The sequence below is a fragment of the Capra hircus genome, chromosome 25 (genome assembly GCF_001704415.2).
Source record: "Capra hircus breed San Clemente chromosome 25, ASM170441v1, whole genome shotgun sequence".
NCBI lineage: Eukaryota > Metazoa > Chordata > Mammalia > Artiodactyla > Bovidae > Capra > Capra hircus.
In genome coordinates this window covers 6,455,505-6,478,196 of record NC_030832.1, presented here as the reverse complement: position 1 = coordinate 6,478,196, position 22,692 = coordinate 6,455,505, and the positions used below count along the sequence as shown (strand labels likewise).

The window sequence follows — 22,692 nt, the reverse complement described above, 5'->3', positions numbered from 1 at the left end:
AAACCCACACCATCCCCTGGAACACCTGAATCCTGATGATGTCACTTCCTGGAAAGAGATGTGGGTTTTGCAGCTTCTCTGCTACTTGCTTCAGTCAACACACATCAGGGCTCTCCACTCCAGCCAAGGTCTGCTCTGTGTCCTCCTTGGTGCTCTTTCTTTGAGGATGAACTGCCCCGTCTGCCCCACCCCCTCCACCATGGACTCCTTCAGCTTAAGCCAATGAAGGAAAAGGAGCCTCCACTGAAGATGCTGAGTTCACACTTTTTCACTTGGTACCAGTGCACTCCAGACAGTTTATAATCCAGCAAAGCACCCAGGCAACTGGCTGAATTTCCTTCTTTTGACCAGTACTCTGCTCTAATAAAACATGCAGACATGGGCATACACATCTCTAGCCTTTCTAAAATTTCTAGTCCTCCTGTCTTGAGAATTTTATCTTTCTAAGTGTGATTTCAGAATTCCAGCCATAATATTGCCAGCAAAAAGGCAAAATCTACCATTACAACCAAAATGATTAGGAAGATGGCTGGAATATTGAAGTGAAATCATGTACAAAGCAGTCACCAACAAATGTGTTTTACCACTTGGAGACGCCTAAGTCTCTCCCTGGCAAATGTGGCATTCATTAGTTATGCCTGGTTATTCCTAGCAAAGAGCAAGTTCATTACAAGTTAGCAAATTTCCATTTTACAGCAGGTGTGTTATTCAGAGATTTTTTAAAATAAATTGCTCATATGAGGATATTTTTCTATTTGGTATAGTAATGAGATATCAAGGGTATGTAGACCAAAAGCAACAATTTTCATCTACTGAGGTAAGATAATGATTTTCAGACAAACTAATATGATATAAACATGCAATTTTACATGTATGGCTTATGAATCTTGCTTCAGTCATCACATGAGCCCAGAGGGTAATTCTTTCTTTTCTTCATTACTCATTATGTGACCTTGGGAATGATAAATCTTTGTTTCTGCCTTTCTGGATCTATAAAGTGGGCTCAATACTGTGGACTGGAGATAATCACTATAAAATCAATGTTTCCTCACAACACATGGTCAGATATAAAAGGCTTAGGACACGCAGATGTATTATTTTGGAGGACTGTGAGAATTTAAGGTCAATTCATTCTTGGTTTGCTATCATCCTCCACCTTTTCAGTAAAAAAAACAAAAAACAAAAAAAAACACAACTTTTTTACAGTAGAAGCTCAGAATTCATCTAAGTCTAATGATTATTTAAGAAATGATGGACATTGTCTTATTTCTCTGCTTTTATTTCCCCTTCCTGATGATTTCATAGAGTCTCATTTCTTAATAGCCTTAACTTTATTTCTGTGCATTTGTTTTTAAAACACCTCAAATGCTCTGCTCTGGAATGGGTGAGATATGAATAAATAATGAACAAAGAGCGTCTCCCTTTGTCATCAACATAATAGACATGATCTAGGCTTATTCCAGTTTTCTAAAAGACAGAGAAGCTGAAGAGCTATAGAAAATGCATTTAACCCTTTCACACAGTCCTGAATATAACTAGATTCCTTCTGGAGACCAGAAAGCCAGTCCTTGGCCAGAGAAGGCTTGTGCCAGACTGTGCTGGGTATCGCTGAGTTTTCCTTGTGTGTGTGTGTCCAGCTCTTTGTGATTGCACGGACTGTAGCCCTCCAGGCTCCTCTGTGGGATTTTCCAGGCAAAAATCCTGGAGTGGGTTGCCATGCCCTCCTCCAGGGGCTCTTTCCGACCCCGGGATCAAACCTGAGTCTCCTGCATTGGCAGGCAGGTTCTTTACCACTGAGCCACTGGGGAAGCCCCATTTGGATCCTGGTAACTCTTTGTGTTGGGGGGCTAGACGGGGGGCCATCCTGTGCTTTGTAAGATTTTTAGCAGCATTCCCAGCCTCCACCCAGTAGATGCCATCACAACAACCAAAAAGGTCTCCAGACTTTCCCAGTGTCCTGTCAGGACTACTGCTTGAGGGACCTCCCTCTCTCTGACTTCAGGGGGCCAGAATATTCTAATATTCTAGAAGGATTCCTAACAGCACACCAGGGACCCAGAATGTACCAGGAAGATTCCTAGTAGCAAAGCAGAAAGGGTAGCACTTCGAAACTGCAGCCCATTATACCAGTACTATTTTTTTTTTTTAAATAGCATTCACCACTATTCCTTGAGATTCACTTGGCAACAGCAAAGTCCATGCAGAGAAAGACCAAACGGGCCATGGGGAACAAATTAATCTGCAAACAAATTCTCCTCAAAGAGGGAAAAAGGAAAGCAAAACCATTTTGGAAAAATCCCACGCAATGAGTCAATTCCAATTTCTTTGAGCTTCAAGAGTACACCTCCTCACCTAATTTTCTCTTCTGGGCCAAAGGTTCATACACCTTGAAGCACAGGTATCTTTGGGGAGGGGGACAAGGCCACCCTCGTGATTCTTCCCTCTTAAACCCTCCCTGTCCCCCCAACAGAGAGACTCAAGGGGCGTATGTGATCCAACCTCCTTAATCACCAGATGTTTGCAATCATCAGAAAGACGTCTTGGGCTGTAACCATTTCTCTGTTCTCCAGCATTCAGTCTCAAAGAGAATTTCCATAACAACATGTGACATGTAGAATGCTTAAAGGCACCAACCATGACAAGACAAATTACACTCATTTTTCAAGACTCTGCAAGGTGCTATACTGCAAGCGGGCGGGCTGCATGCTGGGCGGTTCCGGAGGGGCGGTCAAGGCGGGCATGCACTCCATCGCACGCAGGGATTGGGGCGAGGGCTGGCGTGCTGGGGCGGGAGGCCCGCCCGCGGTGGGGGGCTCCCCACTTACCCGCCGTAGGCCGGGATCGGGGGCGGGGGCGCCGCGGCCCGAAAGGTGTTGTACACGGTGCGGCCACGGCCACGCAGGTGCGCCCCTCGGTAGGCGGCCGCCGCCGTCGCGGCTGGATACGGGAAGCCGGGCACTGTGGGCGAGAGGAGAGAACACAAGGTTCAGATCGAGCCTGCCTGTGGGGGAACTGTCCCCCCTCAACACACACACCCAGGACCCTGCTCCCCGTAGGCCAGGGCCGGTCACCCGCACCCCTTCCTTCCAGGAATCAGACTTCTAAAGGCAGGCTGGAGGAAGGAGACCAAGGTTCGATTCCACAGAGGATGGGCTAACGCAGTCAGTGATCCCTGGGACCAATATGGAGGACAGACATCCACAAAGGATTCTAACAGGGGAAATGCTCACTGCATAAACTTAACTTTTTAAAAAGGGAGACTGCAAGATGTGTGTGTACTGGGTTCTCACATCTGCCTATGATCTATTAACATGCATACCTGGCCAATATAGGTATTGTGCATGATACGTATGTGGATGAGCATGCAATATGCATAGGTGTATATGTACACATACACATGAGTAAGTATGTGTACACATATAGTGAAGTGAAAGTCGCTCAGTTGTGTCCGGCTCTTTGTGACCCTGTGGACTATACAGTCCATGGAATTCTCCAGGCCAGAATACTGGAGAGGGTAGCCATTCCCTTCTCCAGGGGATCTTCCCAACCCCGGGATCAAACTGAGGTCTCCTGCATTGCAGGCGGATTCTTTACCAGCTAAGCCACAAGGAAAGCCCTATTATGTATATGTGTGTATATAAAATATTCGTGGGTGTTAGTGTGCATATCACATGTATGTGTGCGTGTGTATGGGAATATGTATACATGTCTATTTATATATACGTGCATATGTATATTAGATACACAAATACATACATACTTCAATGTGTTTGTAGTTATCTGTGAGGCTAAAATTCATGAGAAAATGTTACTTGTCTACTCATAGCTTTTCTCCATTCGGTTTTACCTTTTTTCCCATATTTTCCTTTAGGTACCTAAGGTTGCTTCTTGTTCAGTTGATAAGTCATGTCTGACTCTTTTGTGACCCCATGGACTGTAGCTTGCCAGGCTCCTCTGTCCGTGTGATTGCCCACACAAGAATACTGGAAGAGTTGCCATTTCCTTCTCCAGGGGATCTTCCCAACTGAGGGATAGAACCCGAGTCTCCTGCAGCTCTTGCACTGGCAGGTGGATTCTTTACTGCTGAGTCACAGGGAGAGAACTTATGAACCTATACTGCTGGTTAAAATGTTTTAATTGAAATGCACTGTACCTACAGACAAGTGTATGCATCAGACGTGCACAGACCCCTCATGCTCCTATGGACAAATCACTACTAAGATCCCATCAGCCCCCTATCCCTTTACATAGCTTATAAAACCATTTATACAACAACCATAACCACAGAGAAGTATGGGGACTCAACTCTGAAAGAGAAAGTGTGGGGAGGGTTATCTTCCCAGGGGTGGTGGTGTGGAAATTCTCTGAACCAAGTGACTTGGTCAAGAGTCAGGAGGGAAAGTAAGCCTGATGCTCAAGACCCATGATAATTAACACAGCTTCCTCTGCCTGGGATGCCCTTCCTCCCAGGATGTCTGCAAATCCTAATGCATCAGGTCCATGAAACCCTGATGACATCACCCCTCCTTGCTGCTCTTTCTAGACCCTGAATCGCAGGCTCCCACCATACTGGTCATGCCCGTCCCGTCCCACTCTCAGCAGGCACTGTTACCCGCAGTGAATCCCACGGAGGGGATGCTCTTTTAGGAAAATACATTTGGAAGGCCACTGTCCCAGGAGATCTATTAATATATTAGAGGCTCAGAAGGTCCTACGGTAAGGGAAGTGTGCGCATGCGTGCCAAGTCGCTTCCGCTGCGTCTGACCCTTTTCAACTATAGCCTATCAGGCTCCTCCGTCCATGGGACTTCCCAGGCAGAAATACTGGAGTAGTTGCCATTTCCTTCTACAGGGGGGTCTTCCCAACCCAAGGATCAAACCCACATCTCTTATGTCTCCTGCATTGGCAGGAGAGCTCTTTCTCACTAGCGCCACCTGGGAAGTGCATTAACATTAACGCAGCAACCCCAGACTTCATTTCTCCAGGAACTCTAGTTCAGAGAAAACCCAGCCTCTGGCTACTGGTCTGGAAAAGAAAATAACTTATTCATTACGTTTACCTCTTCTACTCATCAGCCAGCTTCTTGAGGGCCCCCATCGTATCCCATTCATCCTTGCATTTCCCCGTGCATTCCCCCCCAGTGTGAGCAGAAGCCCCCCGATTTTGTCCATAGCAGGTTCTAGATATTGGACACAGTTGATTCTGGATGACTTAAAGACCAGTGAATAAAGCCCTGGGATGTGGTCCAACCAAATGACTGATGGACTATCCATTCTCTCCTTGATCCTTTCTCTCCTCTCACCCTGTTTACCTAACAGGAGCTTGACATATCTCCTGTTAGAAAGGGAGACAGGTGGAATGAACAAGAACCAGGATGGGTTTCCTTGTGTCCACAGCCCTGTCTCCCCTGCTCCGTCTCTCTTGGGATTTTAGACAGTACTGGTAGCAACGTGCAAGGCTGGGAAGGACCCAGCTTCTCTTGGTCTGATTGGAAGATAAAGGCTCGGAGAGGCCTCAGCCCAGGAGGCTCTTTCCCAGAGGCAAGGCAACACATCCAAGCTGCCCTCTCCCAGAGCATGTATTTTGCCGAATTCCTAACCTCTCACAGGGTGTTGGGTGTCGTATTATCTTAAAGTTGCCTCCGTCTACATCCAAACAGCCTTCCTCCCTGCCATCATGTTCAAGAGCGGAAGCCCTCCACAGACAGGTGGTTGCCCAGGGGGAAGGGGTTCAGAAAGGGATGGACAGGGAGGTGGGAGTTAGGAGATGTAAGGTTTTATATACGGAATGAATAAACACCAAGGTCCTACTGTATAGCACGGGGAGCTATATTCAGTATCCTGGGATAAGTCATAATGGAAAAAAAAAATTAAAAAAGAATATCAGAAAACAGACTCTGTAGGACTCCAATTACTTTAGACCATGAAATTTTTTTGCACCTTGTTTTATGTCCCTGGATATGTTCCAGTGTCTCCTAGTTTATAGTCTATGGGAACTTGAATAGAATTTGTATCCTGCTGTTGTGTGAAAACTGTATAAAGCTTCATTATGTTGAATTGGTTCATGGTGCTTTTCAGGTCTACTGTATCCTTCTACTTTTGTGTCTATTCATTCTATCAATTTTTGAGTTTGCTATGGAAACTCCAATTAAAAATATTAATTCATCTACTTTAAAAATAATCGTAGCATATAGTGGAACTATATGGGATTTTGTTCTGTATTTCCCAAGTTTCTTGTAATTGTGTTATCGTGCTTTCCTAGTTTAAAAAAATAAAAGGAAAGAGAAAACTATATCTGTACAAATATATGAAAAAGAATGTGTGTAACTGAATAACTCTGCTGTACAGCATACAGTACCACAATATTGTAAATCAACACTTCAATAAAAAGAAAAAAATAAATAAAAAGAGTAGGAGCCCTGCACTCCATCAGCTCCCCTTACTCCCAGAGTTCTTGGACAGTAGGTTTGTAGCTGCATGTCGGTGGCAGGAGGCTGGGGAGGAAAGGAAGCGGGATTTCCCACAGCAGTTTTTCCCAACCCTGTATTCATGGGATTGCACAGACTGGGCTATAACTCTTGAACTGGAAGTTGAAGACAGACTGACTACCATCTGGAATTCTTCATGTGTTTTTGAATAGCCAACAGCCAGCCTGGTTCTTGGATTCTACCATATCCTTCGCTGATGATGCTAGTAAAATGCTAGGATGGTAGAACCAAGCCAGAATGATTTTCTCTCTCTATTTATGTCCTTTATGACCCAGAAGACCATCCAGGTTATTTCTTAACCTTTTAAAAAAAATTGTCAGTCAAGACAAATCATATAGCAGTACTTAACTCTCAGCTTGCCAGCCCCTCAGCATCCATGTTTCTTAGCTGGTGTTTCAGCTGTGCTCAGCTGAGTGTGACTCTTTGCGACCCCATGGACTGTAGCCCTCCAGGCTCCTCTGTCCATGGGATTCTCCAGGCAAGAATACTGGGGTGGGCTGCCATTTCCTCCTCCAGGGGATCTTCCCAACCCAGAGACAGAACCCGCGTCTGCCGCGTTTCTTGCACTGACAGGTGGATTCTTTACCAGTGTGCCATCTGGGAAGCCCAACTACTATTCTTGAAATTGCAAAGAGGTATCAACCTCAACAGGGGAAGCAGGGCAATCCTAATATCCTAAAAGGCCAGGAGTTGTGAGATAGGAGATGTTGGTTTCAACACTGGGGAGAAAAGGAGAGAGCGAGCCTTTGATTCCAACGTGATCTTGCCACAGTTCAAATATTAAGTTTGCGGAGGAACACCCTGGATTTTGAAATAAAGCAAATGAAAAATTCACAATCTGGCAGAGCAGCTGGTTGCCTGTGTGAGGAAACGCAGTAATTATGCTGACCCATTCATTATCGTTGGCTGCGGCACGGAGTGAGCCAGACAAGATCCCTCTCAGCGACAAGCAGGTTTTACAATAATTCTTGGAGGATTTAGATGTTGAGATAGAACATGAAACAGAAGCTCGGCAGCAGAGCGAGGGGAGTGCAGGCTGCTAGAAGGGGAAAGCCAGGATGCCGCTGTGTACCCCCTTTGCTGCAGGGAGAAAACAGCCTTCTCAGTGCAGGATAAGGGATTTGCAGGTCTTCGTACCAAGCTCTTTGGGCTGCTCCAAGCAGGGCACATTAAAGAGATTCTGGATGTTATAGGAGCAAGGGAAGGACGGCGCATCAACTTCCTGGGAGGCCAAGTGCCCTCAGGTAAGATAAGGAGCCACCTGATGCGAAGAGCTGACTCAATGGAAAAGATCCTGATGCAGGGAAAACTTGAAGGCAAAAGGAGAAGGGGGCAGTGGAGGGTGAAATGGTTGGATGGCATCACCAACTCAATGGACATGTTGTCATTGTTCAGTCACTCAGTCATGTCTGACTCTCTGCAACCCCATGGACTGCAGCATGCCAGGCTTCTCGGTCCTTCACCTTCTCCCAGAGCTTGCTCAAACTCATGTCCATCGAGTCAGTGATGCCATCCAACCATCTCATCCTCTGTTGTCCCCTTCTCCTGCCTTCAATCTTTCCCAGCATCAAGGCCTTTTCTAATGAGTCAGTTCTTCACATCAGGTGGCCAAATTGTTGGAGCTTCAGCTTCAGCATCAGTCCTTCCAATGAATATTCAGGAATGAATGTGAGCAAACTCCAGGAGACAGTGAAGGACAGGGGAGCCTGCAGTCCATGGGGTTGCAAAGAGTCGGACATGACTTAGCAACTGAACAACCACAACAAATTATAACAGGGGCTTCCTGTTACAGGAGCAGGCATGTAAGTCTCCCAGATGGATGTCTGCTCAGCTATCCCTTCTTGTTGCCGTCTAGAGCTGGCCAAGGGGTCTCTTTATGAAGTCTCTAGTTAATCACTGTCATTGATGAATATCCCCTTCTCTTCCCCTCTTCTCTCCCTCCCTCCCTCATTCCTGAAACTAAACAGGACCCAGTGGGGCTCCTGGGCACAGAAGCCTTTCTGTGTTTCCCGTTCCTTGATTACAGGAAATCGGCTTCATTCAGCCTCCAAGACTTTCCCTGAGTTCCAACAGGCAGGTTCAAACAGTTGCTAATTAGGGAAGGGAGGGGATGCAGAGACAAGCAGCAGCAGCCCAGAAACAGCAGTGCAGCCTTTCGGGGTAGGGTCTCGGCTCCTCCTTAAGGGATACACGTAATAATATCCTGGAGTTGTTTTGCAGATTCTGAAACCCCCACCAGGTGGGAGAAGTTAACTGCATGCTGCCCACCAGCACACAGACCCCAGACCAGTTGGAAACAGAAAATTGGTGATGCTGACTTCCACTTGCTTCACCACCAACCAATCAGAAGGATGTCCAGGAGCTAGTCAGGCTTTCCTCCTCTTTGAACCATTACCATAAAACTCTTCACCACCCCCTCCGGGTCAGGACACACAGTTTTGAGGGCAGTAGCCCGCTGCGGCCCTCTTTGCCTGCAAAGCAACAAAGCTATTCTTTTCTATTTCATCCAAAACTCTCTGAGATTGAAGTCGGTGTCAAGGTACACAGAATGGATTAGGCATCCATTCCTTCCTGCCTCCCTTTTATTTTGTAATCTCCTTCCGAAGAAGCCTACCCCAAATCTTCCTGGGCGTACTAGCAATCAAGTAACTTGGATCACAGATATGAAGGGAAAAAAATACTCTCACCATAGCTAAAACGCAAGCTCCATGCGGGCAGTATTTTTCATCTCTTCTGCTCTTTGATTTAGGAAACTGACTAGCACAGCAAGGTGTCAGCTACCTAATACCATGCCTGGACAAGCTTTGATGATGAATCCATGTTAGTCTCCTTCAAAAGGACCATAACCCTGTCCTTTATAAAAAGCATGCTGCCCAAGATTTGCAGAAACACAGTGTGCAAATAATACATCAGATCTCAATCATCTTTATAAAAACTGCTACACCCATACTCAGAAGATGCTATCCTGACCCAAAAATAGCAACCAGACTTGGAATATGTGTGATTCTGATGAAAAGGGAGATGATTTGGGTAAATGCTCTACACTGGGAATTATTGCCCATCCTCATTCACTTAAATTCACCTTTATTGCTGCACAGCATTAGGGTTTGGAGATTGGTTTCTTGTTCTCAGATAAGTTGAGCTCAAACTCCCCCCACCCCCAGACAGGTGGTACCCATCTGGTCAGTAAAAGGTATTTGGTTGTGTTCCTTCTTGCACACAGCCCCACATGGAGCTCCCTAGGAACCCAGCAAATTTCAGTCTTTATGCAATGAATGTGTGCAACAAGGAACACTGGAAAATAGCAATCCTTATAATCCCTACCTTGCCTGACTGACAGCTGTGCCTTCTGTGTTTCTTCCTGTCTCCATGAGAGGATATCCCTCCTATGGCTGGCTCAGGACTGTGTGGCTCTCTTGTCTTGCAACTAAGACAAATGGTCAAATTCAAGGGCAAAATACCACAACTGTTTGTCAAGCTTCCTTTAGACTCTGGTGGGATGGTAGGAGCTGATCTATTTATTTTTACTTGCCTACCGGGTCTGCTGGCTTATAGAGCATGGTTAACTGCATATGTGAAGCGTATACTTAGGTGATTAAGATATAGGTTAAACAAAACCAAAATGGCTTTATCCTTGAACCCTGTGAAAAGAATGTAATGTGCTGTGCTAAGTCACTCAGTTGTGTCTGACCCTTTGTGACTCCATGAACTGCCACCCACCAGGCTCCTCTCTGTCCATGGGATTTCCCAGGCAAGAATACTGGAATGGGTTGCCATTTCCTCCTCCAGGGGATCTTCCAGACCCGGGGATCGAACTCAAATCCTGTGTTTCCTGCATTGCAAGCAGATTCTCTTACCTGCTGAGCCATCAGACTTTCCTATATGTTGCCTATAGCCTAAAATACATGGGATTGCCCGTTCTCATCTTTAAGGGTATAACACTTTTCCATTCATATGGAGATAAAAAGTTGCAAAGCAGAGAATAACATTTGTCTTGTTGGAGGTTTGCAGGAATATAGTGATCAGACCTACATGGAGCATTACAAGAACAAAGGATTCTGACATCAAGAAGCTTGCAACAACCGACCAAGCACCTCCCTCACCTTGCCTTTACAAATGCTTTGCTGAAGCACTTCAGAGAATTCGGGGTGTTTTGAGTCACGCCTTCTCCTTGCATTGCCCTGCAGGCCAATAAACCTTTCCTGCACCCAAGCTCTGACATTTAGGTATTGTTTTCTCTCACTGTACTTTGGTCACATGAACTTGGGTTTCGTAACAAGAAGACATCTTAATTATGTGTTTACATTGCAGCATGACTTGTCTCTTTTGTTGAAAGTTATGTCATCTATCAATACCCCAGTTCAGGAGTTTGGACACAGGAAGTGGGCAATACGTGTTTAATAAATCCAATGCAAAAGGCCAAGGGGAAACGCACAATGTCCTGTTCACTACCGAAACAGAGTAAATCGATGCTAACAAAAGTCATTCAACCTGTCACCCTGTCCAATATTTGTAAATGCCTCTTTGTTAATTAAAGAACAATGTTTGAAAGCAAAGACACCAAATTAGAGGCATTTCTGAACCCCAATGCTGGAGTTTGATTTTTTTTCCTAGTTGAACTTCAAGTTAATAAGCATGTAAACAGACCATCAATGGCAAACAATGGAAAGTATTCAGGCTGCTTCGTGGGTACCAAATAAATCCTTAGTTCTTGGCATGAGGGAGACAAGGGAGGGGGAAAAAAGCACAGGTTCATTATACTGGAAACGTTCCCTCTTTAACCTGCTCCAGCATGAATCAAAGTGAAAAATCTGGTATCACTGCAATGAAAATTGGATTTAGCTCATAAGCTAAAAATGAGTTTCTCTCCAAGAAAACAGGGCCTGAGCTTCTGGAGCAAATGCCAACTGCTCATCTTGTTGACACCTCGACATCCGCAGCCCACCCACTCCCAACCTTCAGCTAGATTTATATCCAGAGCAGAGAGGGACGAGGTTAGCAGAGCAACCGTCTCAGCTCTCAGGAATAAGGAGTTCTCCACCGCTGAACTCAATGAAACGGAAACTTCAGGGCCGTAACCAGAGGCATGCTGTGATGTGCTCAAGTATCAAGGCAAATCAACATTTTTAAAGGGAAGATGTGTGGGTGTATCAACCAGACAAATGGGCCATTTACCAAAGTGTCAACTGCTTATTGCCTGTCTCCCCCACAAGACAGAGGCCCCCACCTCCCACCTCCGAGGAGCTCGGAGTTCAATGTATTTACAGTGACGAACGCGTGATCCCTTCCCTCTGTCTCTTTTACGAATGTGGTGCTTACCTTTGAAAATAAACACAAATGAGATCATCTCAGCAAGCCCGGAAATCCCAAGAGAAGGAACACAACAAAACCCGTGGAAAATACTTGAGGGTTATAAACTGCATATTAAAGTTTTAGAGCTCTGGGAGAAATGGAAGAACAGCAGATGCAAAACCCGACAGGGGGGCAGACTGCATCAAAACCATAAAAATATACAACTGCTTTAACGGGCAATTATTCTTTGCATTTGTGCATGGGTTTGAATTTGCATGAAGTTGCCAGATGCCCGGAAAAGGTGTGCTGTTTCGGATGGATGGGGGTGGGGAAAGCTCTCTCTTTGTCTCTTCTTCCTTTTCTTTGCTGTGTGAATGCCACCTTCCTCCTCCCCCACCCCTGAAATGTTTTAAGACAGAGATCTTCATGCTCATTTGGGGGTTGAATTGTTCCGCGGGTAATTTACGGTAGGAAATATTCACTTACACAATTCTGGGGGTACAGATGCGGTTTCAACAGCAGGTTCACGGTTCTGCAGGATTCCCCTTGAGGGAACTCCCGTTCCATGAGCTGGACCATAAATTAAGAAGTGGCATAACAGGTAACATACCGAGGTGAAATAAACAACCAGCGATAGCTCAATTTCACAGGCAGAGCACTGTGTGATAAACATCACAATGCATCCTCCAAAAAAGCCCACAGAAAAACCTGATGACTTTTTTTCCACATGGCAAAAAAAATGTTTGCGCAATTTGCAGGACAGATCTCAAAGAAAGACACATCAAATTGGTTTGTAACACAGAATGTATACACAGTGAGGTCACTGTCTTTAAATAAGACTAAATGGAAAACTTAATATGATGGATCATATTTGGTTCTAGGTTAAAATAAAAATGGAAAGGCTTTCAATTTTGTTAAAATTCAGTCATTTCCAGGTTTAGCAGTAAGAAGGGAGTCTTGCATTCAGGCAGTCATTGACAAAAAGACCAAAATGGCCACTTAATTTGTTGGACTCTCTGGTTTTCATACGCACGTCTATTCATCCCTGAAACTCACATTTGGGATCGGCTCTTGTTTCATTTTAAAATGCATGTTGATATTAAACACTGCTGTTTAGAAGTGAATAAATCTACGTTTTGGACAAACAGTTTCTTACAGGACATCCTCATTTGAAATGCATTGAATAGGAAAACAAAAATTTCTAATTAATGTACAAGTCTAATCACCATTCTCCACATGGAAGAGTAATTTTTCAGTGTTCATTTGCTTGGTTTAATCTCAAAACTGACATAACAGAAACGCAATGTCCTATAAATCTCCGCTCATTTGTTTCTTTAATATTCATATTCCATTGAACTGCAGCTGCTTGTTGGTGCAGTCCATTACAACTTGCAAAAGTGTCGATAAAAATATTATGAAAGGCAAGATGTGTTTCTTGCTGGCTGCACGTGCCATTTATTTGGAGAAAGACAATAAATGGCTCGAGGATGCACCCCCCACCCCTGCCTGCTGTTTGGTGGGTGATTAGTGATTAATTACCTGGCAGCAAATTGACATGGCACAAGGAAATTGACACAGCCCTGATTAATTAACTTTTTATGGGCGGCAGTTACTCACAAAACATTGCGCACCATAATTGAATCTCTTTACATAACGTCATGGTACAAAAGTTTTAGTCAAATCCAAATTAGCCCGAAGTTTCTAGGCCGTTACAGGTCTGAGGAGGATGTGTGGAAAGAACTGGCAAGAACTTGGAGAGAGATGTACATTTTTGAAAGGAAAAAAAAAATGATGGGGATATTGTGCTGGCTTGATTGCCAAAAATGAATTTATTGACCTAAATCTTCACTGAGACTGACAGACCTCATTTCCTCCAGCCTCCTCTGACCACCGCGTCTTAGTGATAAAGACTCTCGCCTTTGTCCAGTCTCTAAACGTCGACTCCCTAATCTAATCCTTGGTTCCAACATCACCTCCTCCTTCAAAGGTTTTTCCTCTCAGTTTTACCCCCCATTTCTTGATGCCAGCACGGCCACCACCATACCCCTCCTTCTTCCCTCTTCACCTACCATCTCCTTCGTACCATTTCATACGATTGCACTCTCCTTATCGAGCTCTCTCTTGAGGTGTCCTGAGGACTTTATCTTTGTCCAGACTGTGTCTCTAGTACCCAGAGGATGACCTGGCCCCAGGTACACGCTGAGATGTTTATTGATTATATCGTCAGATAAACTTAGAATGCCATAGCAGTTCTGTTACGGAGGAAAGATGAGTGCCAGTCCTTGACCCTGTGAGAGTTGCTGCTTCAGAAGGATGTCTATTTTCAGAGAAATTTAATGAGGACATCAGTGATGAGAGATTCTGGGCCTCACGTGTCTCAAAGTTCAGGCAGTGATAACTGGAATCGTTAAAAGTGGCAATTACGGTTGGCATAATTCCATCCTCTTGGACTCCATGATCAGATAGATGAGATTTTACTATATGATGAAACACACAGCAAACAGCTACTAACACTTGCTAAAGGCCAGACCCACAGATGAACTCACAAAACTCTCCACAGAACCACACGAATCAGGTCTTAACTGTAATCTTCACTTTCCTGGAGAGGAAAGGTAGACTGAGAGCAGCTCAGAAACTCTCCAGTGATCTGATCCCAGACGACTTGACACCAGACCCTGACATCTTATTTATGGCAGGAGGCGCTGGAACAAAGGGATCCTTTGTCAGTTTTAGGCAAAACCTTCCCACTTCCACTTTCTCCACGTGCAGCTTGCATGTGTGTGTGCTAAGTCACTTCAGTCGTGCCTGACACTTTGCGGCCCCATGGGCTGTAGCCCGCCAGAGTCCTCTGTCCACGGGATTTCCCAGGCAAGAATACTGGAGCGGATTGCCATACCCTCCTCAAGGAGATCTTCCCCACCCAGGGACTGAACCCATGTCTCCTGCATCTTCTGCACTGCAGGCAGGATCTTTACCACTAGCGCCACCTGGGAAGCCCCCCTAAACTGCTTCCAGGCCATCAGTTTTCACTTCCCTCCTATTGTCTGGACAAGCTGCTCCATCACCTCCCTTAATCCATAACACATCCAAGAGAACCAATCCTGATTCATCATGGACTGAATTAATTTGCAGGGGGATCTGTCTACAAGCCTCCCTGAGATCTTGCTGCAGGCCGGGGCATGGAAAAGAGGGGCACAGGTGACATTTCTTCCATTCTATGTGTATGTTTGGGCTTCCCGCATAGCTCAGGTGGTAAAGAATCTGTCTGCAATGCAGGAGACCCCGGTTTGATCCCTGGGTCAGGAAGATCCACTGGAGAAGGGATAGGCTACCCACTCCAGTATTCTTGGGCTTCCCTTGTGGCTCAGATGGTAAAGAATCCACCTGCAATGCAGAAGACCTGGATTTGATCCCTAGGTTGGGAAGATCCCCTGGAGAAGGGAAAGGCTTCCCTCTCCAGTATTCTGGCCTGGAGAATTCCATGGACTGTATCGTCCATGGGGTCGCAAAGAGTCAGACACTACTGAGCAACTCACTTTCTCGAATGTCACTTGACTCACAGCTTGGTTAGAAATAGTCTCTTCCTTGGAAAGAAATGAGTCATCTAGGTAAAAAATATACATTAAAACATGTAATGCTGATACAGGGATGCATTCTGAGCAGTGAGTTTGGTGTTTCCAAAGCAAACATGTTTCTGAACTTAATAAATTTAAGAAGTCTCAACAAACCTCCCCACAATCCCACAATGCTCACACATCTGAATATTCTTTCAACACTTAGGATTTTGAATGAGGATAGCAGCCTTGGATATTATCTAATTACCTCCTGATTCCTGCTTACCCCCTGAAGTTAGGGGCTGGTCGTCTCTTTTCTCCCAGGTTACAAATGGGCAGATTAATCCAACAGACATGTGGGGAGGGCCAAGGCTGCTAAAATGTGCAGTGAGAAGCTTTTTCTGTGCTAAAGACCTTTTTGTGTTCCATCTACTTATATGTATTGACATCAGCCCCCTGGGCAGGGTTTCTATAACATTTCATTCAGTGAAAAAGGCAAAACAAAACAAGAATGCATCTCCATCTTGGAGTGTTTGACTCGGCAGGACCTCAGAAGGCATCTGCAAAAGTGCTTTCTGTCCTTAGAAGGAACCTGGGGAGACAAAGACCTGAGATGCTGAGACCTACTGTAACTCAGATGAAGCAATTTACCAGCATCTATTCCTCTGACAAAACCTGTATTGGTGTCAATGTAGCTTTTTGCAGGCAGCCATGGAGCGGAAAAAAAAAAGGCTAATAATTTATATAAATAATTACTTTATCGAGTGCATATACACAGTAAAGGTTCAATTGTTAAATCATTCATGATCTAGCTAACAGCTGGCTGAAACAGCAAGCTCGGTGAATTGCCTCTCCAGGTAGGAAGCGGGGCAAGTGAGATAAATGAGCTCCCTTATGCTGGGCTGACTTTCCCATGGTTCTTTGGGGCTGCTGCAGCTCCATGAACGCGAGGCCCTAGATGGGGGTTGATGGGGACTCGCGGGATGGAAATGTGATGCAAAAGCCTAGTTCATTTCACTGCCAGCCACCACTGTGATGTCAAACCCCATCTGATTTTGAGAACCAGCTCCAGACTTGAAAACTGAGTCCTGATCCTCTGGGCAACGTCCCCAGACAAACCCAGAGGTTTAAAGGTGCTTTTTGGACCTGGGATCACCTGTCTGATTTCCCATCTGGAGACCTCCCCAATATGCCCACCTAGACCAGATCGAAGGAGGGCCATTCAGAATGGTCCAGTTGTCCAGGCACTAGATTAACATAAACCTTCCAAGGCAGCTTTGTTGGTGAACTTTCGAAAGCACCTGGAAAAGATCGCATCTAAGAACGAAAAGGAAAGAAGAGCCATTTGTTTGAGGAGCTACAATGCCTCAAGCAGCCTGAAAAATTTTAAAACAAGGATGTCACTTAATGCTCACAGGTAAGCAGGTATTTGGGCTTCCCCAGTGGCTCAGCAGTAAAGAATCCACCTGCAATGCAGGAGACGCAGAAGACACGGTTTCGGAGACACGGGTTTGATCCCTGGGTCGGGAAGATCCCCTGGAGGAGGAAATGGCAACCCACTCCAGCATTCTTGTCTGGAGAATTCCATGGACTGAGGAGCCTGTAGAGTTGCAGACCATGGGGTCGAAGTGGCTTAGCACACACGCGACACCAAGTTCTCCAGCAGCAATAAAAGAGCTCTTGGCAAGTCACTGCCTTTACATGAATGAAAACATGATTTCAGACAATGGTGTTTTGGAGTTCTTCATGAAGCAAGTGTTAAAACAACTGTATTTAAAGGAAAGATGCCTGGTTCGGTTTCCTTTCATGCATCTTTACCGTGTGTGGGGAAATCTGCTTTTGAAGAGAAATAACGCAAGGGAAGGAGGGGACCACCTCTCTGAGGTTGGACACATTTCTAGGCCAGAAATATCAAGCATCCCACTGCAGGGCTTGAGGGTCCTTGGTGGTCCTTGTTGTTTAGTGGCCGAGTGTGTTTGACTCTCTGCGGCCCCACAGTCTGTAGCCTGTCAGGCTCCTCTGTCTACAGGATTCTCCGAGCGAGACTACTGCAGTGGGTTGCCATGCCTTCATCCAGGGGATCTTCTCGACCCACATCTCGACTCAGGGATCGAACCCACATCTCTTACATTTACCTGCATTGGCAGGAGGGTTCATTGCCACTAGCGCCACCTGGGAAGCTCCCCTCGGGGTTCTTACTTCCCTCCTAAGCTGTTCACTCCCAGCTCTGCAGACTGGGAGGGCTTGGCTTCACTTACAAAGCCAGGTTCCCTAAAAACAAACACCTGCACCAGTATATCAGGCTGCTTCACTTTACTTTCCAGGAATCAAACAAGATCCCAGCTCTGAACTCAGTATAAGGTTTTTGTTGTTTTTTTTTTTCCCCATTTTAAATCCACATTCGAGAAAGACAAAGATCATATGATATCATCTATATGTGGAATCTAAAAAAATATGTAAATGAATTTATTTACAAAACAGAAACAGAGGTACAGACATAGAAAATAAACTTACAGCTACCAAAGTGGCAAGGTGGGGGATAAAAGAGGGGTTTGGGATTAATATATACACACTACTACATAGGGCTTCCCGGGTGGCTCAGAGGGTAAAGAACCTGCCTGCAATGCAGGGGACCTGTGTTTGATCCCTGCATTGGGAAGATCCTCTGGAGAAGGGAATGGCTACCCACTCCAGTATTCTTGTCTGGAGAATTCCATGGATAGAAGAGCATGGCGAGGTACAGCCCGTGGGGTCACAAAGAGCTGGACATGACTGAGTGACTAACACTTTCACTTTCACCTCTATATATACAAGAGATAATCAACAAGGAGCCTGTGGCCTCTGCTCAGGGCTAGGGGAAAGAGAACACAGCCATGGTCAAGGGCTTACATGCGTGCTCTGCACCAGGCTGTGTGTGGATGCGCATAAGAAAAAGTACTGTCAGTGCCATCACGGGACCTGGGGTTTCCAGGGAATTCCCCCGGAATGACCACCTCCCTGTCTTTCAGAAACAGCTCATCTCAGCCTCGTTCTCTGGCTGTGCGTGCAGGAGGATCCCAGGGCAACGTAGTTTATTGTTTTAATATTTGTCTGACACAAAGCAAACCATTCTCCAGTGATTCCTTATCTGTCACATGCATTTCTGGGCAAGAAATATCAAGACAAATAAGATGTTTGGGGGCACACTACCGGATGGTAGGTTTTTTTTGCAACTGGCAGCCTATTGTAGAAGTGAAACCCCCGTCTGAAAAAGACAAAAGCCCTCTTCTGCATGGAGATTAATAAGCAAAGTGCTGGGAGAGCAGTTGCCTGAATCACGGCTTCTCCTTTGCTGAGTTTTCCCTGTGGAACTGAGGGTGTTCAACTAGTGTGTTTTAAGAATTTTCTTAAAACTAGTAAAAAAAAACAAAAAAAGGTAAGAAATGGACATAACAGTAATAAGTAAGTGGCCTGTGATCATAAGCCAGCTGGAGCCGGAGTGACCACAGATGTCAGTAAAGGAGCTAACCGGGTTGGGGTTTAGGGGTGGAGGCAAGGATCAAAAATACAAGTGAATTACGGTGTGTGTGTGTGTGCACACGTGCTCAGTCATGCCCAACTCTTTTGACCCCATGGACTTTAGCTCGCCAGGCTCCTCTGTCCATGGGATTTCCCAGGCAAGCGTTTCGCAGTGGGTTGCCATTTCCTCCTCCAGGGTATCTTCCTGACCCAGGAATTGAACCTGTGTCTCCTGCATGACAGGCAGATTCTTTACCATCTGAGCTGCCAGGGAAGCCCTAGAGAAGATCAAAGCTCCAAAATCAGGGCTCCAAGTCCAGATGTGTTTCTTTACTGTTTATTGTGAGGGCAAAACTAGGTCAATGCGTTGTATCTAGACTGAATGTATGCACTGATCTTACTTTACTATGGATCAGGAGAAGGGGATTCTCTGTCTGTGCCTACCTAACATTACTTGTTTTAAAATGTGATTAAATGGTACAAAAGGCAAAAGAGACACAAGCGTTCACTTCAAAAGGAAGTCTCCTTTTCCTCCACCCCAGCAGCCAGCTGCCCCGGGCCCTGCCATATCAGAGGAGAATGATGGCCTGATGAAGGAGACAATAAACACAAAGACTGTTTCTGTAAATTAACTGTTATGGGAAGCCCGGCCACACCCGTTCATTTCTGTATTGCCCATGGCTACTTTCAAGCTATGGGGACCAAACTGAGCAGTTGCAATGGAGACTCGACAAGCCATGAGGATGGAAATATTGACTATCTGACTTTTCAAAGAATAGTTTTGCCAAAGAACAGACAAAGAAAAAAGGACTCTCCAGGGATCTTGGGATGGAAAGGAGAGAGCCCAACCTCAGAGCTTGAAAGGTGAAGATGGAGAGCTGTCTAGAAGGTCCATCTGACCTCTCTCTGCTCAGACTTTTCCAGGAACAGAACAAGGAATCTCTGGTGTGTAAGTTTAGAGTCAGAAAGATGGAAAACTCAGGATTCAGTCCGACTGGTTCATCCTTGATCCAGCTGAACGACCACAGCCAAGTTCTTCAATCTCTTGAAGCCTAAATTTTCTCATGTGAGAAGGGGGCATAATAATCACACCTAGAGCATAGATTTCCTGTATTTCCTGTATTTCCTGGGTCTCAATTGCAGCATGTGAAATTTTAGTTGTGGTACGTGGGATCTAGTTCCCTGACCGGGGATAGAACCCAGGACTCCTGCATTGGAGCAAGGAGTCTTAACTATTGGACCCACCAGGTAAGTCCTTGATGACTGAGTTTCTTCGTGCTTCTTTAAATTTTGACCAAAGACAAAATTCACTGGCCTCGCCCCAGTACTGTTTATTATTCTAAGTGATTCCTCCAGAAAACATTAGAAAAAGCCTCTCAGAGGTCACCAGGAAGGTGTGAGTTACTGAAAAGAGAGAAAGAAGGGCATGGTTCATTAAACCAATGTTATCAGTAGCACAATGACCTGTTCTGGCACCTTCTATTAACTGAAGGCCACCTACTGACATTTTCTATGTTGGGCAGAAGAAAGAAGAAGCCATCAATTAATTTAGGCTGTTACTTTAATTACAGAAAGCAATGGAAATGTTATCAATTACCTGAAAGCAGAACAGGGCAGGCCTGATTTATGTTTGTTTCTGCCACTTAAGCCATTGCTTTATGAATCCCACACAACTACTGCCATAAAATCTGCAATCAATACATCAATTAAAACTTTGCCACTACCACTTGCCCTTGAATTTCATAAAAGTTAATCAAGGAGGAGATGTCTTTGCATTTTGATAACATTTAGGTCCTTGAGCATTTGCCTGGGATATAAAAAAATTTTTTTTCCTGTTGCCAGGGATGAAAATTTCAATATGCAGATTCCTTAAAAAACTATGACCCATCAATCCCACTACTGAGCATATATCCTGAGGAAACCATAATTGAAAAAGACACATGTACCCCAATGTTCATTTTAGTGCTATTTACAATAGCCAGTCATGGAAGCAATCTAGATGTCCATCGACAGAGTAATGGATAAGGAAGTTGTGGTACAGAAACACAATGGATTATTACTCAGCTATGAAAAGGAACACATTGGAATCAGTTCTGATGAGGTGGATGAACCCAGAGCCTATTATACAGAGTGAAGTCAGAAAGAGAAAGATCAGTATTGCATATCAACACATATGGATATTCCATACCAAAATATGGAATTTAGAAAGATGGTACTCAGATCCTACTAGCAGGGCAGCAAAGGAGACCCAGACTTTAAAGAACAGACTTTTGGAGACAGTGGGGGAAAGAAAGGTTGGGATGATTTGAGAGAACAGCACTGAAACATTTACACTACCATATGTAAAACAGGTAGTCAGTGGGAGCTTGACGTGTGATGCAGTGAGCCCAACGTTGCGGCTCTAGTCATCTAATACAATGTCTAAGCTGGTAACAAAAGAAAGGACAAATTCATTGACCTACAGAACTAAAAATGTAGGGTGGAATGCAAGCAGAATCAACTGGCCCACACAGGAATTAATTTGTGACATTTACATTATTCATAGGTAACGCACCTCACAAATAATTACTTCTGGTAGTCCAGTGGTTAAGTCTCTGTGCTCCCAACGTAGGGTCTGTGGGTTCAATCTCTGATCGGGGGATCTAAGATCCCCTATACCAAATAAATAAATAATAATTATCACTCGAAGTGAATTAAAAATAAAATGAGGAAAACTTGGAAGAGAAACAAGCAGCTGTGCATTGGAAATCCGCAAGCAGTAACATCCAGATGACAATTAAGTATGTGAAAGATGATGTTCCTCACTAAAAGGAAGGCACAGGCAACTAGAGGAAGCTTGATGCTATTTTTCACCCACCTGGTTTGCAAAATTATAGAAAAGAGCAAACGATGCAGGTGCTAGCGAGAATGTGGGATGACGCTGACAATTGTGGGGATCTCCATGTGGATTTGGAACACGAAAGGGTATGTTGGAGTATAGGTAACGATATGTGCTGCAGCCTTCAGAGAGAGGCTGGAAAAGACACAGCTTTAAAGTTTGTGCACAGAGATGACTGCATGAACTCTGGACCACTCATATCAGGGAATAGCATGAAACTATCAAAAACGCTTAATGGGAGATAGTGAAAATGTGTTATTGTGTGTGTGTGTGCTCAGTTGTGTCTGACCCTTTGTGATCCCATAGACAGTACCCCGCCAGGTTCCTCTGGTCATGGGATTTTCCAGGCAAGAATACTGGAGTAGGTTGCCATTTCCTCCAACAAGGGATCTTCCCAACCCAGGGACTGAACCCAGGTCTCCTGTATTACAAATGGATTCTTCACCACTTGAGCTATGGGGGAAGCCCAAATGTGATATTAAGCGACACCAAGTGTGATCAACATGTGTAACATGGATTTAATATGGATGTTACTGACTTCCTTCTGGGTGAAAACAAACTGCTCACTCCTGCATTTCACTGGTGTATGTCCTTTTTGCATTGTTATGGAAAAAATGTGGAAAGATAATTTACCAGGGAGTCAGATTACAGATTACTTGAAAGGCATGTGTTTGGGGGCAAACTGGGGGGATATTACTGCATCATTCCATACAGATGTGTGTGTGTGTGTTTGCCTGCTTCCCTCGTTACAGTGAATACATGCTTTTTTTGTAATTTAAAATCTATTTATGAAACTGGAAAGACAAATTAAAGCAGCTGACATTGACCTGCTTCTGCACACATCTAACCCCATGCGGATATAAGAATCCGTGAGAGCCGACTTTGCTAATCCATACTGGAAGCGATGTTTCATTAGTCCCATTCACGGAACTAATGATTTACCTCAATATTTCAACTGAGAAAAAAGGAAATAATGTCTTAAT

General features: G+C 44.8%; 1 protein-coding gene across 7 annotated transcripts in view; it reads right to left on the bottom strand.

Moving 5' to 3' along the window:
* RBFOX1 (RNA binding protein, fox-1 homolog 1) overlaps window positions 1-22,692 on the bottom strand; it is a 1,098,419-nt gene that overhangs the window by 63,736 nt on the left and 1,011,991 nt on the right. For all 7 annotated transcript variants that reach the window (XM_018040930.1, XM_018040927.1, XM_018040928.1 and 4 more), the window contains one exon: window positions 2,826-2,958. In XM_018040930.1, the coding sequence (XP_017896419.1) occupies window positions 2,826-2,958 (133 nt within the window). The remainder of the gene's footprint in view (window positions 1-2,825; window positions 2,959-22,692) is intronic.